Source organism: Myotis nattereri (assembly GCF_964212035.1).
Source record: "Myotis nattereri genome assembly, chromosome: 2".
NCBI classification, from domain to species: domain Eukaryota; kingdom Metazoa; phylum Chordata; class Mammalia; order Chiroptera; family Vespertilionidae; genus Myotis; species Myotis nattereri.
In genome coordinates, this window is record NC_138076.1 from 82,885,595 (window position 1) to 82,901,119 (window position 15,525).

The 15,525-nt window shown below is 43.5% G+C and overlaps 1 protein-coding gene across 1 annotated transcript in view; it reads right to left on the reverse strand.

Moving 5' to 3' along the window:
- The window catches only part of VWA8 (von Willebrand factor A domain containing 8), a 392,708-nt gene extending 377,683 nt beyond the window's left edge, over window positions 1–15,025 (reverse strand). The window contains exon 1 of the mRNA XM_081082746.1: window positions 14,764–15,025. Within this exon, the coding sequence (XP_080938872.1) occupies window positions 14,764–14,923 (160 nt within the window). The 5' untranslated portion in view covers window positions 14,924–15,025. The remainder of the gene's footprint in view (window positions 1–14,763) is intronic.
- Between the last annotated feature and the right edge of the window lie 500 nt (window positions 15,026–15,525).

Below are 15,525 nucleotides of genomic sequence, written 5' to 3' on the forward strand. Positions count from 1 at the left end.
AGCCAGCATTATAAGAAATGCTAAAGGGATTGCTGTAAGGGATTGCTGAGAAAAAGAAACAGGGCGAGAAACCTAGCCACACAGAATTAAAATGGCTATAAATAAGTACCTCTCAATAATAACTATAAATGTAAATGCTCCAATCAAAAGGTGTAGGGTAGCTGAATGGATAAAAAAAAAAACATGACCCAGCTATATGCTGTCCACAAGAGACCCACCTCAAAACAAAAGACACACACAGGATGAGAGTGAAGGGATGGGAAAAAATTTTCCATGCAAATGGAAAAGAAAAAAAGTTGGAGTAGCAATACTCATATCCGACAAAATAGACTTTAAAATAAAGGCCATCACAAGAGACAACAAAGGGATCGATCGAACATATATGCAACCAATATAGGTGCACCTAAATATAAAAAAAAAAAAAACTTATACAGGACTTTGAGAGATTGACAACAATACAATCATAGTAGGGGACATTAACACCCCTCTGATTTCACTGAACAGATCTTCCAGATAAAAACAAGGAAAAATAGGCTCTAAAGGACACACTGGTTCAGATGGACTTAATAGACATTTATAAAACATTTCACCACAACACAGCAGAGTATACATTCATCTCAAGTGCACATGGATCATTCTCAAAGGTAGACCACATGTTAGGACACAAAACAAATTTCTACAAGTTCAAGAAGATTGAAATCATATCAAGCATCTTCTCAGATCACAGTGGAATGAAATTAGAAATCAACTACAATAAAACACCCAAAAACATTCAAACACATAGAGGCTACGTAGCATGTTATTAACCCTTTGCGGTCGTATTAAATTTGGACATGGGTGTTGTACTGGTCGGAATTAATTTCCATTGAAAGAGCAGTGATACATAACATGCAAGATTATGAAGGATAAACAAGATTTATTAATTCTTTTTTGGAACTACGTCACTACTAGTAGAATCACTACAAACGTTATAACTTTCTACGTCAGTCAGTATTCAAGGTGCCAAAATAAAAGTATTCATCATTACTTTCAGATTCACAGTACACTTCTTTCGGTAACTTTCTTTTTGCCATTTTGGAGTATTATTTTGAAATATCTTAACAAGCGAGAATGCCTAATTACAGTTAAACGTAATTTGTAAAGCTTTATTTGAAATTCTGCGAAGTATCTCCGAAGCTTGTCGATTTCTTCACTCTCAAAAGGCGACTGACTCGCCACGGTGTTTTGCATGGCGGGTGTGGAACGACCGCGTTTGTTTATATTGAGTTTCGATATCTCCGATTTGTCGGGGCAATGTTTTGGTTCGTGACAAGGTCGCTTAGACACTTAAGAGCTTTCAGAGAAATTATGAACTGATACATGAATGAATAGAGTTAAGATTCGTACGGTTCCTTGCTGTGGTGGCTGAGAGCAGACATACGACCGGAAAGGTAAAAAAGCTTTGGTGGCTGAGAGTAGACAAACGACACAAAGGGTTAAACAACTAAACACCTGGTGCACGGATTTGTGCACTGGTGAGGTCTCTCAGCCTGGCCTGCACCCTCTTGCAATCCAGGGATTGCAATACATATAAGATCTTTGGTTAATCTCTTCCCACCCTCCTTCCTGCCCCCTTCCCTCTGAGATTCATCAGTCTGTTCCATGTTTCCATGCCCGTGTGTTCAGCATCTGCCCCGTGGTGGTCACTGGGTGTCCTAGCTACTGGTAAAATAGTCAAATGGTCAAACAGTAACTTAGGCTTTTATATATATACTAGAGGCCCGGTGCACAAAAATTTGTGCACTCGGGGGGAAGGGCGGGTCTCTCAGCCCGGCCTATGCCCTCTCGCAGTCTGGGACCCCTCGGGACATAACGCCCTGCTGGCTTAGGCCTGCTCCCGGTTGGCAGAGGGCAGGCCCAATCCCTAGGTGCAGCCCCTGGACGGGCTCAGAGCAGGGCTGATTGGGGAGTTGGGGCGCCGCCCCTGTCATGCACAGAGCAGGGCAGATTGGGAGGTTGCGATGCCACCCTCAGTCACGCTCAGGGTAGGGCTGATTGGGGGGTTGGGGCACCGCCCCCAGTCACACTCAAGACAGGGTCAATGGGCAGGTTGCGGCGCCACGCCCTCTCACGCACAGAGCAGGGCCAATCAGGGGGTTGGGGCGCTACCCCGTCACTCACAAAGCAGGGCCCATCAGGGGGGTTGGGGCTCCATACCCTGTCACGCACAGAGCAGGGCCCATCAGGGGGTTGGGGAGCTCCCTCCTGTCACGCACAGAGCAGGGCCGATCAGGGGGTTGGTGAGCTCCCCCCGTCACTCACAGAGTAGGGCCGATAGGGGAGTTGGGGCACCGCCCCTTGTCACACACAGAGCAGGGCCCATCAAGGGTTTAGGGTGCCGCACCCTGTCACACTCAGGGCAGGGCCGATGGGGAGGTTATGGCTCTACCCGGTCACACACAGAGCAGGTTCCGTGGGGGTTGGGGTTGGGGCACCGCACCCTGTCACACACAGAGCAGGGCCGATCAGGAGGTTGGGGCGCTGCACCCTGTCACACACAGAGCAGGGCTGATCAGGGGGTTGGGGCACCGCAGCCTGTCACACACAGAGCCACAGGGCAATCGGGGGGTTGGGGAGCTCCCCCCTATCAGGCACAGAACAGGGCTGATCAGGGGGTTGGGGCGCCTTCCCGTGACACGAACAGAGCAGGGCAGATAGGGAGGTTGTGGCCCCACCCCCTGTCACACACAGAGCTGCAGGATGATCAGGGGGTTTGGGCGCTGCCCCCTGTCACGCTGATCCCGGTGCCCGGAGGCCTCGTGGCTCCGCTGATCCTGGTGCTGGGAGGCATATTACCCTTTTTCTATATAGGATAGAGGCCTGGTGCATGGGTGGGGGCCGGCTGGTTTGCCCTGAAGGGTGTCCTGGATCACGGTGGGGGTCCCCACTGGGGTGCCTGGCCAGCCTGGATGAGGAGATGATGGCTGTTTGCAGCTGGTCACACACCCTTCAGGGTGGGGGTCCCCACTGGGGTGCCTGGCCAGTCTGGGTGAGGGGCTGAGGGCTGTTTTCAGGCTGGCAGGTGACTGAAGCTCCCAACCGCTCCTTTTGTTCTTTTTTTTTTTAATTCTGGGCCAGCTTTAGCTTTGAGGCTCCAGCTCTTAGGCCTCTGCTCCTGAAAGCAGGTTTCTGGCCTTTGTTTACCTTCTGTATTTGAAACAATGTTGCGATCCTGCTGGCTGAAGCCCGGCTACTGAAGCAGGTTTCTGGGGTTTTGTTTAGCTTCTATATTTATAACATAGTTGCTTAGAGTTGCAGCTCAGAGGCTGGCAGCGGCAGGCGGGGAACGTTGGAGTCCTCTGTCACTGAAGCAAGCATGCCTCATGTTCGCTTCCAGCTGCCTGGCTGCCGGCCGCCATCTTGGCTGGCAGTTAATTTGCATATTGCCCTGATTAGCCAATGGGAAGGGTAGCGGAGGTACGGCTAATTACCATGTTTCTCTTTTATTAGATAGGATAGATCAGCCGTGGGCAAACCACGGCCCGCGGGCCGGATCCGGCCCGTTTGAAATGAATAAAACTAAAAAAAAAAAAAAGACCGTACCCTTTTATGTAATGATGTTCACTTTGAATTTATATTAGTTCACACAAACACTCCATCCATGCTTTTGTTCCGGCCCTCCGGTCCAGTTTAAGAACCCATTGTGGGCCCTCGAGTCAAAAGGTTTGCCCATCCCTGGGATAGATGAATGGGTTATTAATGAGATCAAGAAAGAAATAAAAAAACTTCCAGGAAAGAAATGAAAACGAACACACAACAACCCAAAATCTCTGAGACACAGCAAAAGTAGTCCTGAGAGGGAAGTTCATAGCACTACAGGCATACCTAGGGAAACAAGAAAAATCAGCAATAAATTATTTAACCCTACAACTTAAAGAACTAGAAAGAGAACAACAAGCAAATCCTAGAGTAAGTAGAAGGAAGGACATAATAAAGATTAGAGCGAAAATAAATAACATTGAGACTAAAAAAACAATACAAAAAAAAAATCAATGAAACCAAGCACTGGTTCTTTGAAAGGATAAACAAAATTGATAAACCATTAGCCAGATTCATCAAGAAACAAAGGGAGAGGACACAAATAAATAAAATCAGACACAAAAGTGGACAAGTAACCACTGACATCACAGGAAAACCAAGGATCGTAAGAAAATACTATGAACAACTATATGCCAACAAGCTGGACAATGTGGATGAAGTAGACAAATTCCTAGAAAAATACAACCTCCCAAAACTGAAGGAGGAAGAATAAAAAAAAAACTGAATAGGCCAATAACAACCGATGAAATAGAATAAGTAATAAAAAAAACTCCCACCAAACAAAAGACCAAGTCCAGATGGTTTCACAGGGTTTTTTTTCCAAATATTCAAATACCTATACTCCTCAAACTATTTCAGAAAATCCAAGAGAAAGGAACACTTCCAAACTCTTTTTATGGGGCCAGCATTATCTTAATTCCAAAACCAGATAAAGACTCTACAAAGAAAGAGAATTACAGGCCAATATCCCGGATGAACATATATGCTAAAATCCTCAACAAAATATTAGCAAATTGCAACTAGCAATATATTAAAAAGATCATACACCATAATCAAGTAGGATTTATTCCAGCGATGCAAGGCTGGTACAATATTCGCAAATCAATAAACATGATACATCACATAAACAAACTGAAAGACAAAAATCACATGATCAGAACAATTGACACAGAGAAAGCATTTGAAAAAATCCAACATCCATTTTTGATGAAAACTCTCAGCAAAGGTGGAATAGAGGGAGCATATCTCAATATGATAAAGGCCATATATGACATACCTACAGCCAACATCATACTCAATGGGCAAAAATTAAAAACATTTCCCCTAAGAACAGGAACAAGACAGGGATGCCCACTTCACCACTACTGTTCAACATAGTGCTGAAAGTGATCAGAAAAGAAGAAGAAACAAAAGGCATCCAAATTGGAAAAGAAGTAAAACTGTCATTATTTGCAGATGACATGACATTGTACATAGAAAACCCTAAAGACCCCATCAAAAAACTACTAGACTTAATAAATGAATTCAGCAATGTAGCAGGATACAAAATTAACACCCAGAAATCTATGGCTTTGGTATACACCAATAATGAACTCACAGAAAGAGAAACTAAAAAAAACAAACCCATATACCATTGCAACAAAAAAATTAAGATACCTAGGAATAAACTTAACTAAGGAGATAAAAGACCTATACTCGGAAAACTACAGGACATAGAAAAAAAGAGATAGAGGAAGACAAACAAATGGAAGAACATACCATGTTCATGGATTGGTAGAATCAACATCATTAAAATGTCCATACTACCCAAAGCAAGCTATAGATTTAATGCAATCCCCATTAATATATCAACGGTATATTTCACAGACCTAGAATAAACTCTCCAAAAATTCATCTGGAATAAAAAAAGACCCCGAATAGCTGCAGCAGTCCTGAGAATAAAGAACAAAGTTGGAGGGATCACAATACCAGATATCACGCTATATTAAAAAGCCACTGTTCTCAAAACTGCCTGGTATTGGCACAAGAACAGACATATAGACCAATGGAGCAGAACAGAGAACCCAGAAATCAACCCAAGCCATTATGCTCGATTAATATTTGACAGAGACAAGATAGTCTCTTCAATAAATGGTGCTGGGAAAATTGGACCGATGCCTGCAAAAAAATGAAACTAGACCACCAACTTACACCATACAAAAACAAACTCAAAATGGATAAAGAAGTTAAATGGGAAACCATAAAAATCTTAGAAGAATCCATAGGCAGCAAAATATCAGACATGTGTTGTAGAAATATCTTCACCGGTACAGTTTGTAGGGCAACGGAAACTAAGGAGAAAATAAACAAATAGGATTCCATCAAAATAAAAACCTTCTGTACAGCAAAAGAAACCATCATCAAAACAAGAAAGTCCACTGCATGGAAGAAATATTTGCCAATGTCATCTCTGATACACGTTTAATCTCCAAAATTTATAGGGAACTCACATAACTTTAAAAAAGGAAGATAAACAATCCAATGAAAAAACAGGCAAAGGACCTAAATAGACACTTTTCGAAAGTGGACATACAGAAGGCCCAGAGACATATGAAAACATGCTCAAAGTCACTAATCATCCAAGAGATACAAATCAAAATGACAATGAGGTACCATCTCACACCTGTTAGAATGACTATTATCAACAAATCCACAAACGACAAGTGCTGGAGACATTGCAGAGAAAAAGGAACCCTGGTGCACTGCTGGTGGGAATGCAGACTGGTACAGTCACTATGGAAAACAGTATGGCATTTTCTCAAAAAAATTAAAAATAGAACTTCCATTTGACCCAGTAATCCCACTTCTAGGAATATATCCCACGAAATCAGGAACACGAATCAGAAAGGATATATGCACCCCTATGTTCATAGCAGCACAATTTACAATAGCGAAGATTTGGAAACAGCCTAAGTGCCCATCAGCAGATGAATGGATTAATAGACTGTGGTACATCTACACAATGGAATACTATGCTGCTATAAAAAAGGAACTTTTACCATTTTTAACAGCATGGAAGAAATTGGAGAGCATTATGCTAAGCGAAATAAGCCAGTCGGAGAAAGATAAATATCACATGATCTCACTGATATGTGGAATATAATGAACAACATACACTAATGAACAAAAATAGAGCCAGAGTAAAAAACTATTTTAGAATATAATAGAAGTAATCCAGTTATTTGCAGATTTTTAATATTTCCTACAACTTTTGTGATGTCATACTATGTTAGTATAGTTTTGGTAATATTATTATACTTAAAATCCTTTTTTTTCTTGAAATATTAATGTTTATTGCATTTAATATTATATTTAAGATTGTTTTTCTTAAATAATTGGTGTTTATTGCATGTAACATTATATTTAAAATCGTTTCTCTTGAGATATTAAGGTTTATTGCATGTAACATTATTATATTAAGATCGTTTTTCTTGAAATATTAAAAGAATAAAATATATAAACAGACATAAAAAATAATAATAAACAAAAATTTTGTAACTTAATTTTTACAATATTGTTATACATAATCCTATAAAATAAAGAGCTAATATGCAAATGGACATCACACCCTCACGCCATCATACCATAACAGCTCAGACACTCAACACTTGGGATAGAGGAATGGGGACCAGCCAGGCTGTGGCCCAGGAGAGGGACAAGCTGCCCACCCCACAGTCCCGGGTGCCAGCGGCTGCGCCTGCAGCCGGGCCCAAGAGAGGGACAAGCCGCCCACTCCGCAGTCCTGGGTGCCAGCAGCTGGGGCTGCGCCTGCAGCCCAGGAGAGGGACAATCTGCCCGTCCCACGGTCCTGGGAGCCAGCAACTGCACCTGCGGCCTGGGAGAGGGACAAGCTGGCCGCCTTGCAGTCCCAGGCGCTAGCGCCTGTGGCCGTGGCCCAGGAGACAGACAAGCTGCCCGCCCCATGGTCCTGGGCACCTGTGGCTGCAGCCCAGGCAAAGCCGCCCGCCCACGGTCTCTTGAGGCTGTGGCCATCCCAGGCGAAGCCGGCCCAGGTCCTGCGTGCCTGCGGCCGGCCAGAGGGAGGGAAGCCTGGGTCTGGGTGCCTGCAACCAGCCCGAGGAGGGAATCCTGGGTCGCAAGTGCAGGGTGAGGCAGAGGTGGTTAGGGGTGATCAGGCCAGCAGGGGAGCAGTTAGGGGCGATCAGGCTGGCAGGGGAGCAGTTAGTGGCGATCAGGCAGGCAGGCAGAGGGGTTATGGGCAATCAGCAGGGAGACAGGTGAGTGGTTAGGAGCCAGCAGTCCCGGATTGCGAGAGGCAGTCGGACATCCCCCGAGGGGTCCCCTATTGGAGAGGGTGCAGGCTGGCCTGAGAGACCCCCCGCCCATGCACGAATTTCGTGCACCGGGCCTCTAGTTATTATTAACAATCTACAACGTTCGCTAATGACTGATTACTATAATCGTGTTGCATCCATTTCCCTTATGTGCCCTACGCTCAGGCGCACCATTTCTCTCCACTAATACTAACAGCGAATATTTTAGCAGCTGATTGCCACGTCATTAGTCTTGGCCTGACTTGTTTGGTGTACACAACAGGAAATATTTTGCTTTCGGAGAACAAGAAAAATAGGTTCATTTCCGTTACGCTTACTAATTTGTGCAGTCATTCAGTGTCTAGTAAGTTAATGTGCAATTAGAAATACTAATTTTTATTAAAATGCTCTATTATTTTATGTTAATGATTACTCATTTACTTCAGCCCTTTGTATTCAGCATGTCTCTATCAAAATAAACCTATATTTCTATGAAAATTGAAGATTTTGGTTTTTTAGCGGCCCATATCAACTTAAACCTTGTTTATTTGGCTCATGTTAGCCTTTGAGTTTGACATGCTTGCTGTACAGTATACAAACTGTCACATAAACACTACTACCAATAATTAAATTATATATTTTACTCAGGCATGAAGCATATGTACTTGAGAATTAAAAACCCTGAAGAGAATCCAGCCCTGGCTGGCATATCTCAGTGGTTACAACGTCAGCCTGTGCACCAGAAGGTCTTGATTGATTTCAGTCAAGGGCACATACCTGGGTTGCAAGTCTGATCCCCGCCCTGGGTGTGGGTGCATGTGAGAAGCAACCCATCAATGTGTCTATCTCATATCGATGTTTCTCTCTCTCTCTCTATCCCCCACAACACCACTCCCCTTCCACTCTCTCTAAAAAAAAATTCAATGGAAAAAATATCCTCACTCCTTGGGTGAAGACTTACTTAAAAAAAAAAAAAAAAAAACCTGAAAAGAATCCAAAAGATAAAACCTTCCAAATGAAATTAAAGGCCACATTTAAAATAACAAGGCTTGATTTTATCACATACAATAATCCTAATTTAAGGGGATTTATCTAAAGGTTTATAGAAAAATTTCTATATGTAAGATAATTAATAGTACCTTTTACGTAACACTTAATCTTAACCAAGCCCATTTAGACATTATTCACTTGATTTTTAGGTAATTTTAATGAACAACTGTTTTGTTTTACATACCTGATATTCTTTCCTCTTTCTTTCTCTTTTTTTAATTTTTTTAAAATTAATCTTCACCCAAGGAATTTTTCCCCCATTGATTTTTAGAGAGTGTGGAAGGCAGGGAGGAGGAGGAGGAAGAAGAGGAGGAGGAGGAGGAGGAGGAGGAGGAGGAAGAGGGGGGGAGGAGAGAAGATAGATGTGTAAGAGACAGATCAGTTACTTCCTGAACACACCTGGACCCAGGCTGGGATCAGGCCTGCACACCCTTGACCGAAAACCAAACCTGGACCCATTTGGTCCTCAGCCTGGTGCTCTAACCACTTAGCAAAACCGGCCAGAGCTCTTTCCCCTTTCTTTTGACAGAATCCCTTCCTCCAGTGGAGAACCCATCCCATTTGGTTTGAGTAGAGTTTATACCACTCATCCCAACCTTTATTCCTAAATCTAAAACTCCAAAAGTAAGTACCCTGCACAAGAACATTCCACCCTCAGGCCACTGTATTTTAGAGATGGGCACATGAACGTGGCCCATAAAAGTTCTCTCCAGGATTTCTGTCAGAGCTCACAGGAAAAAATGTTCTCTCTTCTTCTGACACTGTGAATTGTAAGGACAATGAAAGCCTTGCTCCGAAAGGCTATCACTGCTACCACTTGAAAAAAGCCTGCCAGACATTTAAACGAGCAGAACAAAAATGGTAGATCTAATAAATGGAGAATGGAAAGTAGGAAGACCATGGGGAAAGCAGAGAGAGCCCAAGCCCTAAAGCTATTTGAACAACCTGCATCTAGCCTGGCCTGAAGCCACTGGACCTCCCCACCTTTGTGAACCAATCAATGCATTTTTCTATGCACATATCTGTCACTTAAAAGCAAATGATTGCTAGCTAAACATCCTATATAATAAAAGCCTAATATGCTAAGTGTCTGGTTGTCTGGTCGGCCATTCAAGCAATCAAAGTGTAATATGCTAACAATATGCTAAGACCGCTCAACCACTTGCTATGACGTGCACTGACCACCAGGGGGCAGACAGTCGACCGGTCGACCAGTTTCTATGACATGCACTGACCACCAGGGGGCAGACACTCCTACTGGTAGGTTAGCTTGCTGCTGGAGTCCGGCCAATCACGACTGAGACGGGCCAGACACGCCCTGGAGCCCTCCCGTGGTCCCTCCCTGGCTGGTCAACCTCCTGCATCCCTCCCCGGCCCCGATAGTGTACAGGTGGTGTCCCTTGGCCTGGCCTGCTCCCTCTTGCAATCCGGGCTGAGGGACCTCCCCCGCCTCCCCCGAGTGAGTGTGCGAATTTCGTGCACTGGGCCTCTAGTTTTTTATAAGGTAAAGGTAGGCAAAGCAAACGTAACTATTCCTATTTTACAAAGAAGATAAATGCTCAAAGAGCAATATAGGACATTTTGTCCCTGTGGATATTCTGAAAACAAACATTGTAAGCAGAATAATATTAACATTTATAAATTGTCATCAAGTAATTAGCTTTCAGAAAAAAATTAAGCCAAAAGATTCCATTGCCAATTTTTATACAGTATATTTTATTAAAGCATTATTTTAGAGTGAATAACTTTTTGTCCATATAGAATTTTACCGAGTATTTCATCTAAAACTCTGTTTTCCTTTGTGGCCATCAACATGGGTTGAATACCAAAATGATTTTATTCTTTCAATGTTTAATCAATAACAAATTTTTCAGTATATAGCACTGTCAGAATTTTATTGAATATTGTTTGTGCCTAATAATTCTTAAATTATTTTTATGATAGTTTTTATTTCATTTTTAGCTAACCCATGAGAAATCTGTATATTTTCCTCAGATATTTTAAAGTTGTTATAGTGTTAAGATCTTTACCAGTCTCAAAAACTCTTTTCTCAGTTATATATCTCAGATACATCTGTGGAAGCCCATCTAAAATGTGCTTTTAATGCTCTCAATCCACTCAAAATTATAAATTACAGAATATACATTCTTTAGGATATTCAAAACTAACAAATGAGCTCACAATTCAGTGACTTGCAGCTCTGACAAACAAGTTGCTTTGGATCAGGGTTTCTCAACAGCAGCACTACTGACACACGGGGCAGGATAACTGTGAGCGCTGTCCTGTGCATTATAAAATGTTTAGCGGCATCCCTGGCCTTTACCCACTAACACCCTCTTTATCCCGGGTATGACAACTAGAAATGTCTTCAGATACTGCAGAATGTTCCCAGGGGGAGGGGAATCACCCGTGGTTGACTGTCACCTTTTTTAAAATACAAAACTTAGACTGAGAGAAAACCAAACATATCAGCAATTTTCAGATTAGTCTGCATGTTTCTAATATAGGTCTTCCCAACGATTTACTAAGTTATAATTGTTCTGGAATTGTATTGCTAAATTCTTTAATACGCAATAGGATCACAATGTTCTCAGGGTCAAACTAGCCTGCTGCAGGTTCAAAGTAGTTAATAATTTCCCAAAGTTAACCTAGTGCTAAGACCTGAGCCATAATATAGTTTTTCCCTTAATACCATATTTCTCAGTTGAAGCCCCAGTTCTGTATTTCCCAACCCCAAAATCATCGGTTCTATTTTACCCCAAGAATATAATCTTAAAAATCACAAAAATGCTTATAGTCAGATATTTATTGCATTTTTTATATATTTAAAAATAGACAACCTGAATATCCAAGAATGGAAAATTGGTATAAAAAATCATGTATAATAATATTTATCACTGTTAATATGTTTGTAATAGGCTAAGTGAGAATTATAAAACACACATGATCCCCAATTTAAAAAAAGAAATATGTATTTGTATAAAAAAATAAATATTATAAAATCTGATAGGATTAACACCAAAAAATTGACAGTTATGAGTCTGTTTAGGAGCATTATGTTTTAGGGTATTTGTCTGTATTTTTTGGTCTTCTACAATGAACATAGATTTCTTTTTTAAAAAGTAAATATTTTTATTAAAAAATTACTTCATACACAAAAATCATAAAGATAAAACAGTGAATTCCTATAATAGTGATGGTGTTAAAGGACAGCACTATATATGTCACGATGGATTTATAAAGTCACGTTTCCAAGTTTATCGTTTGATTTTGATCTATAGTATATCTGAACGTATTCAGCATCAGAGTCCTACTGAAACAACTTGCTAGGCTCCATCTGTGAAAACACTACAATAATTTGTATTGAAAACTCTTTGTAGTAGCTAACCTCCTTGTTAACCTCTTTGTTCCTAAAACCAAAATACAATACTACTATGAAGTAAAGAAATACAAAGAATTTAAAAATTATGGATACTAAGACTATCTGATAGGCAGGGATAAAAAACTTTGGGCTTGGGGATTTTTTTTTTTTTCTTAACATAAATGACCCCCTCTTCCTTCTGCTCGCCAGGCTTTGTAAAGCTCCTATCTTGAAAGCCAACAAGGCAAGTCCAGCCTCTCCAGCTCCTTCTCTGTATGAACTTTAACATAGTAAGTCACTGAATGCTTATGAGATACAAAGTGTTGATAAGTAAGACAGGCATACAGTACAGACAAAATAAGAACAGCATATAACTTGCATTTATTGTTTTATGTACCTTGTTGCTCTTTTTCCAAACTACATATTAGAAAGCAGAGTCAATTCTATGCAGAGAGGAGGTAAGAATTACTGTTCACATTGTGAGTGCTCCTGAGAGCATTTTCCAACCTGAATTGCAGTGCATTAAGGCACACTGCTTTGTGTGGTGTTACATTTTCCTATGTATGACTTCTGATTTAAAAATGGGTACTCCAACCCTGATGGCCATCATCATGGCCCAAGGTAGCCAAGAGCTTGCCTCCTGTTTACCTGGGTCAGAGCTGTCCTTACTTGAGCCCAGATTTCCGGTGAGTTCCCAGCTGCATTTATCCATAGTCCTCATACCTAGTCCTCATGGATATGCCAGAGTCAAAGACTGAATTTACGTTAATATGTTGTCTGTAATGTGTCCGTGTCTCTCACATTTGAAGCAAAGCTTATACATTGATTTGCAGACATAACACAAATTCTGAGGACATTTACAAGTAATCACCAATACCTATATAAATACAGACTGTAAAAATTCACACCCACATGGATTTCTAACGTTTTTATAACCAACATGAATTATTCTATACAAAGAACATTTTTTTCTTTTTTAGAAAGTTCACATGAATTAACTCGGTTCTGTCTGCATACCCGGATACTTCTGATAGTTCTCAACCTACAAGGAACTGGTTCCGTTCTTCTTATGCCCAGGAAACAGAATAACTCTCAAACAAGAACTCTCACACAGAATAGCTCTCAAGCTTAAAATACGTATACTAAGAATAATAAAGAAGCTTACTTTATTGAATATTAATATGTGCCAAGGATTCTATTAACTAATTAAATCCTCACAACAAACCTATCAGATATACTCTCCTTATCCTCATTTTATAATTAAGAAAACTGGGTCACAAAATTATGTAACCTACCTCAAATCTCCATATCTAAACAGTGCAGAAATGGACTGCAACCCACACTAACTCCAAACCCAAGTTGCAGATTATGCTACACTCCTACCCTTGACCTTTGCCTTCGAAGACAAAGGAGCAACAAACAAAAAGAAACTCAAGGGATTAAAAAAAAAAATAAAGGAATAAACAAATACTCTAGAAGTCATAATAATTGATAAGGGGCGAAATGTGACATAACAGAAAAAAAAATTTTCGTTCAGTGAATGAATGAATGAATGAAATTATGGGACTTAAACGCCCTCATTTCCTAGCAAGGAGAATTATTTGGGGCTCGGAAAACTAGGAAAGCAAGAGGAACAATAAAACCTACAATTTCATAGTGGAAACCTCCATTATTCTGAACCACAATAACTGACAAAACCTTGCCTAGAATCACTTTCCAATCCAGAGCAGTAACAATATACATACTTGCCTTCCTTTAACCAGAACAAATGCTCTAACTTCAACACGCGAGAGATCCTTAAAAAAAAGTTCAGATGGACACACACACACACACACACACACACACACAAAAATGCTGAGCTTAGAAATCAGAGCGTGCGAGTCCAGTGCAGTCCCCAGTTAGCTGTGTGATCTCCGGCAACCCACTGTCCCCTGTCTCAGTGACCTCAATTGCCGCGTGGGGGCGGGGGGGGGGGGGTAACTAGAGTTGTAATGTTCAGCTCTAAGAGAAGGTGAACCTGTGAGAAAGGAAACTCCTGCAAAGCTTGGGAAGGCTCATGGATACATTTAAAACACCGCGAACGACGGTCTTTAGCGACAATGTCCCACCAGCCCTGGCTGGAGCATGGGACAAATCGGCTTCCAGGCCCTTGAGATCGGAGAGCAAGGTCAAGTTTGGCTTTCAACCACCTCGGAGGGCTGCTGCTTTAACCTCTGCGTGAACTGCGATCGAGTCATCAAGCCGGAATCGGGGTGGGGGTGGGGGTGGGGGGAGCGGGGCGAAAGCAGCAGTGCGGGGGAGAAAGCACTGTTCCAAGGCGTCCAAACCCTAGTGCAGACCCTCGGGCTCCTGGACGCGGCCAGGAGCGAGCCGCCTCCCCCGCGCACACCGCAGTGAGCGCCGCGCTCCCTCCCGGCCGCGGGCAGGGCGAGGCGGGGGCGCGCGGGGCGCCCGGGTTACCTGTGTCGGCCCCCGCCCCGGCGTGCAGCAGTCTGACCTCCGGACGCCCGTCGCCGCCCGGCCGGCCGCGCACCACCTGCCGCAGGAGCAGCCGCACGCGCCGAGCGGCCGCGCCGCCGGGGCTGCCGGGCGTCCCGAGCAGCAGGAGCCGGGACTGCATGGGGCCGGGGTGTCGCCGGCGAAGGTTTGGGGCTCCGGGCGAACCGCGTCCCGAGCGGCAGCGTGGGCCGGCGCGGCAGGGGGACAGGAAGCTCACCGCGCCGAGTCCGCCGGAAACTCCTTCCCCCGGCGCCGCGGGCTCTCCGGGCTCCGGCCCGGGCCGCGGGGGCGGGGAAGCCGCCAGGCCGCCGGGAGGGACCGCGGAGCCGCGCGGGGAGCCTGGGCCGGGCCGGCCGCCCTGGGCTGCGGGCCCTCGACTCCCGCGCCTCGCCTCGCCGTCACCCGTGCGCCTGGCTTCACCGGCCTCCTCCCCCCTCCCCGCGATGCCCCGCGACCCCGTGGCGCCCGGAGTGCAGGGGATGCGGCGGGTTCGGGCAGGTGACGGTGGGACTCTTCACAGGTTCCTACTAGGTCTTCGTTTGTTGGTTCATAGCCTGGTCTTACCGCGCACTTTCCCCGCGCGCGCTTCAGATCCTTCCCGGATGCCGAGTGTATATGCACAAGGTTGCAGAACTTTCACTTGTCTTGATTCATTGTATCCTTATCAGGGTGCCCATACAGTATTTGAAAACCTTACGCCTTATCTTGTTTCCTACTGTTTTT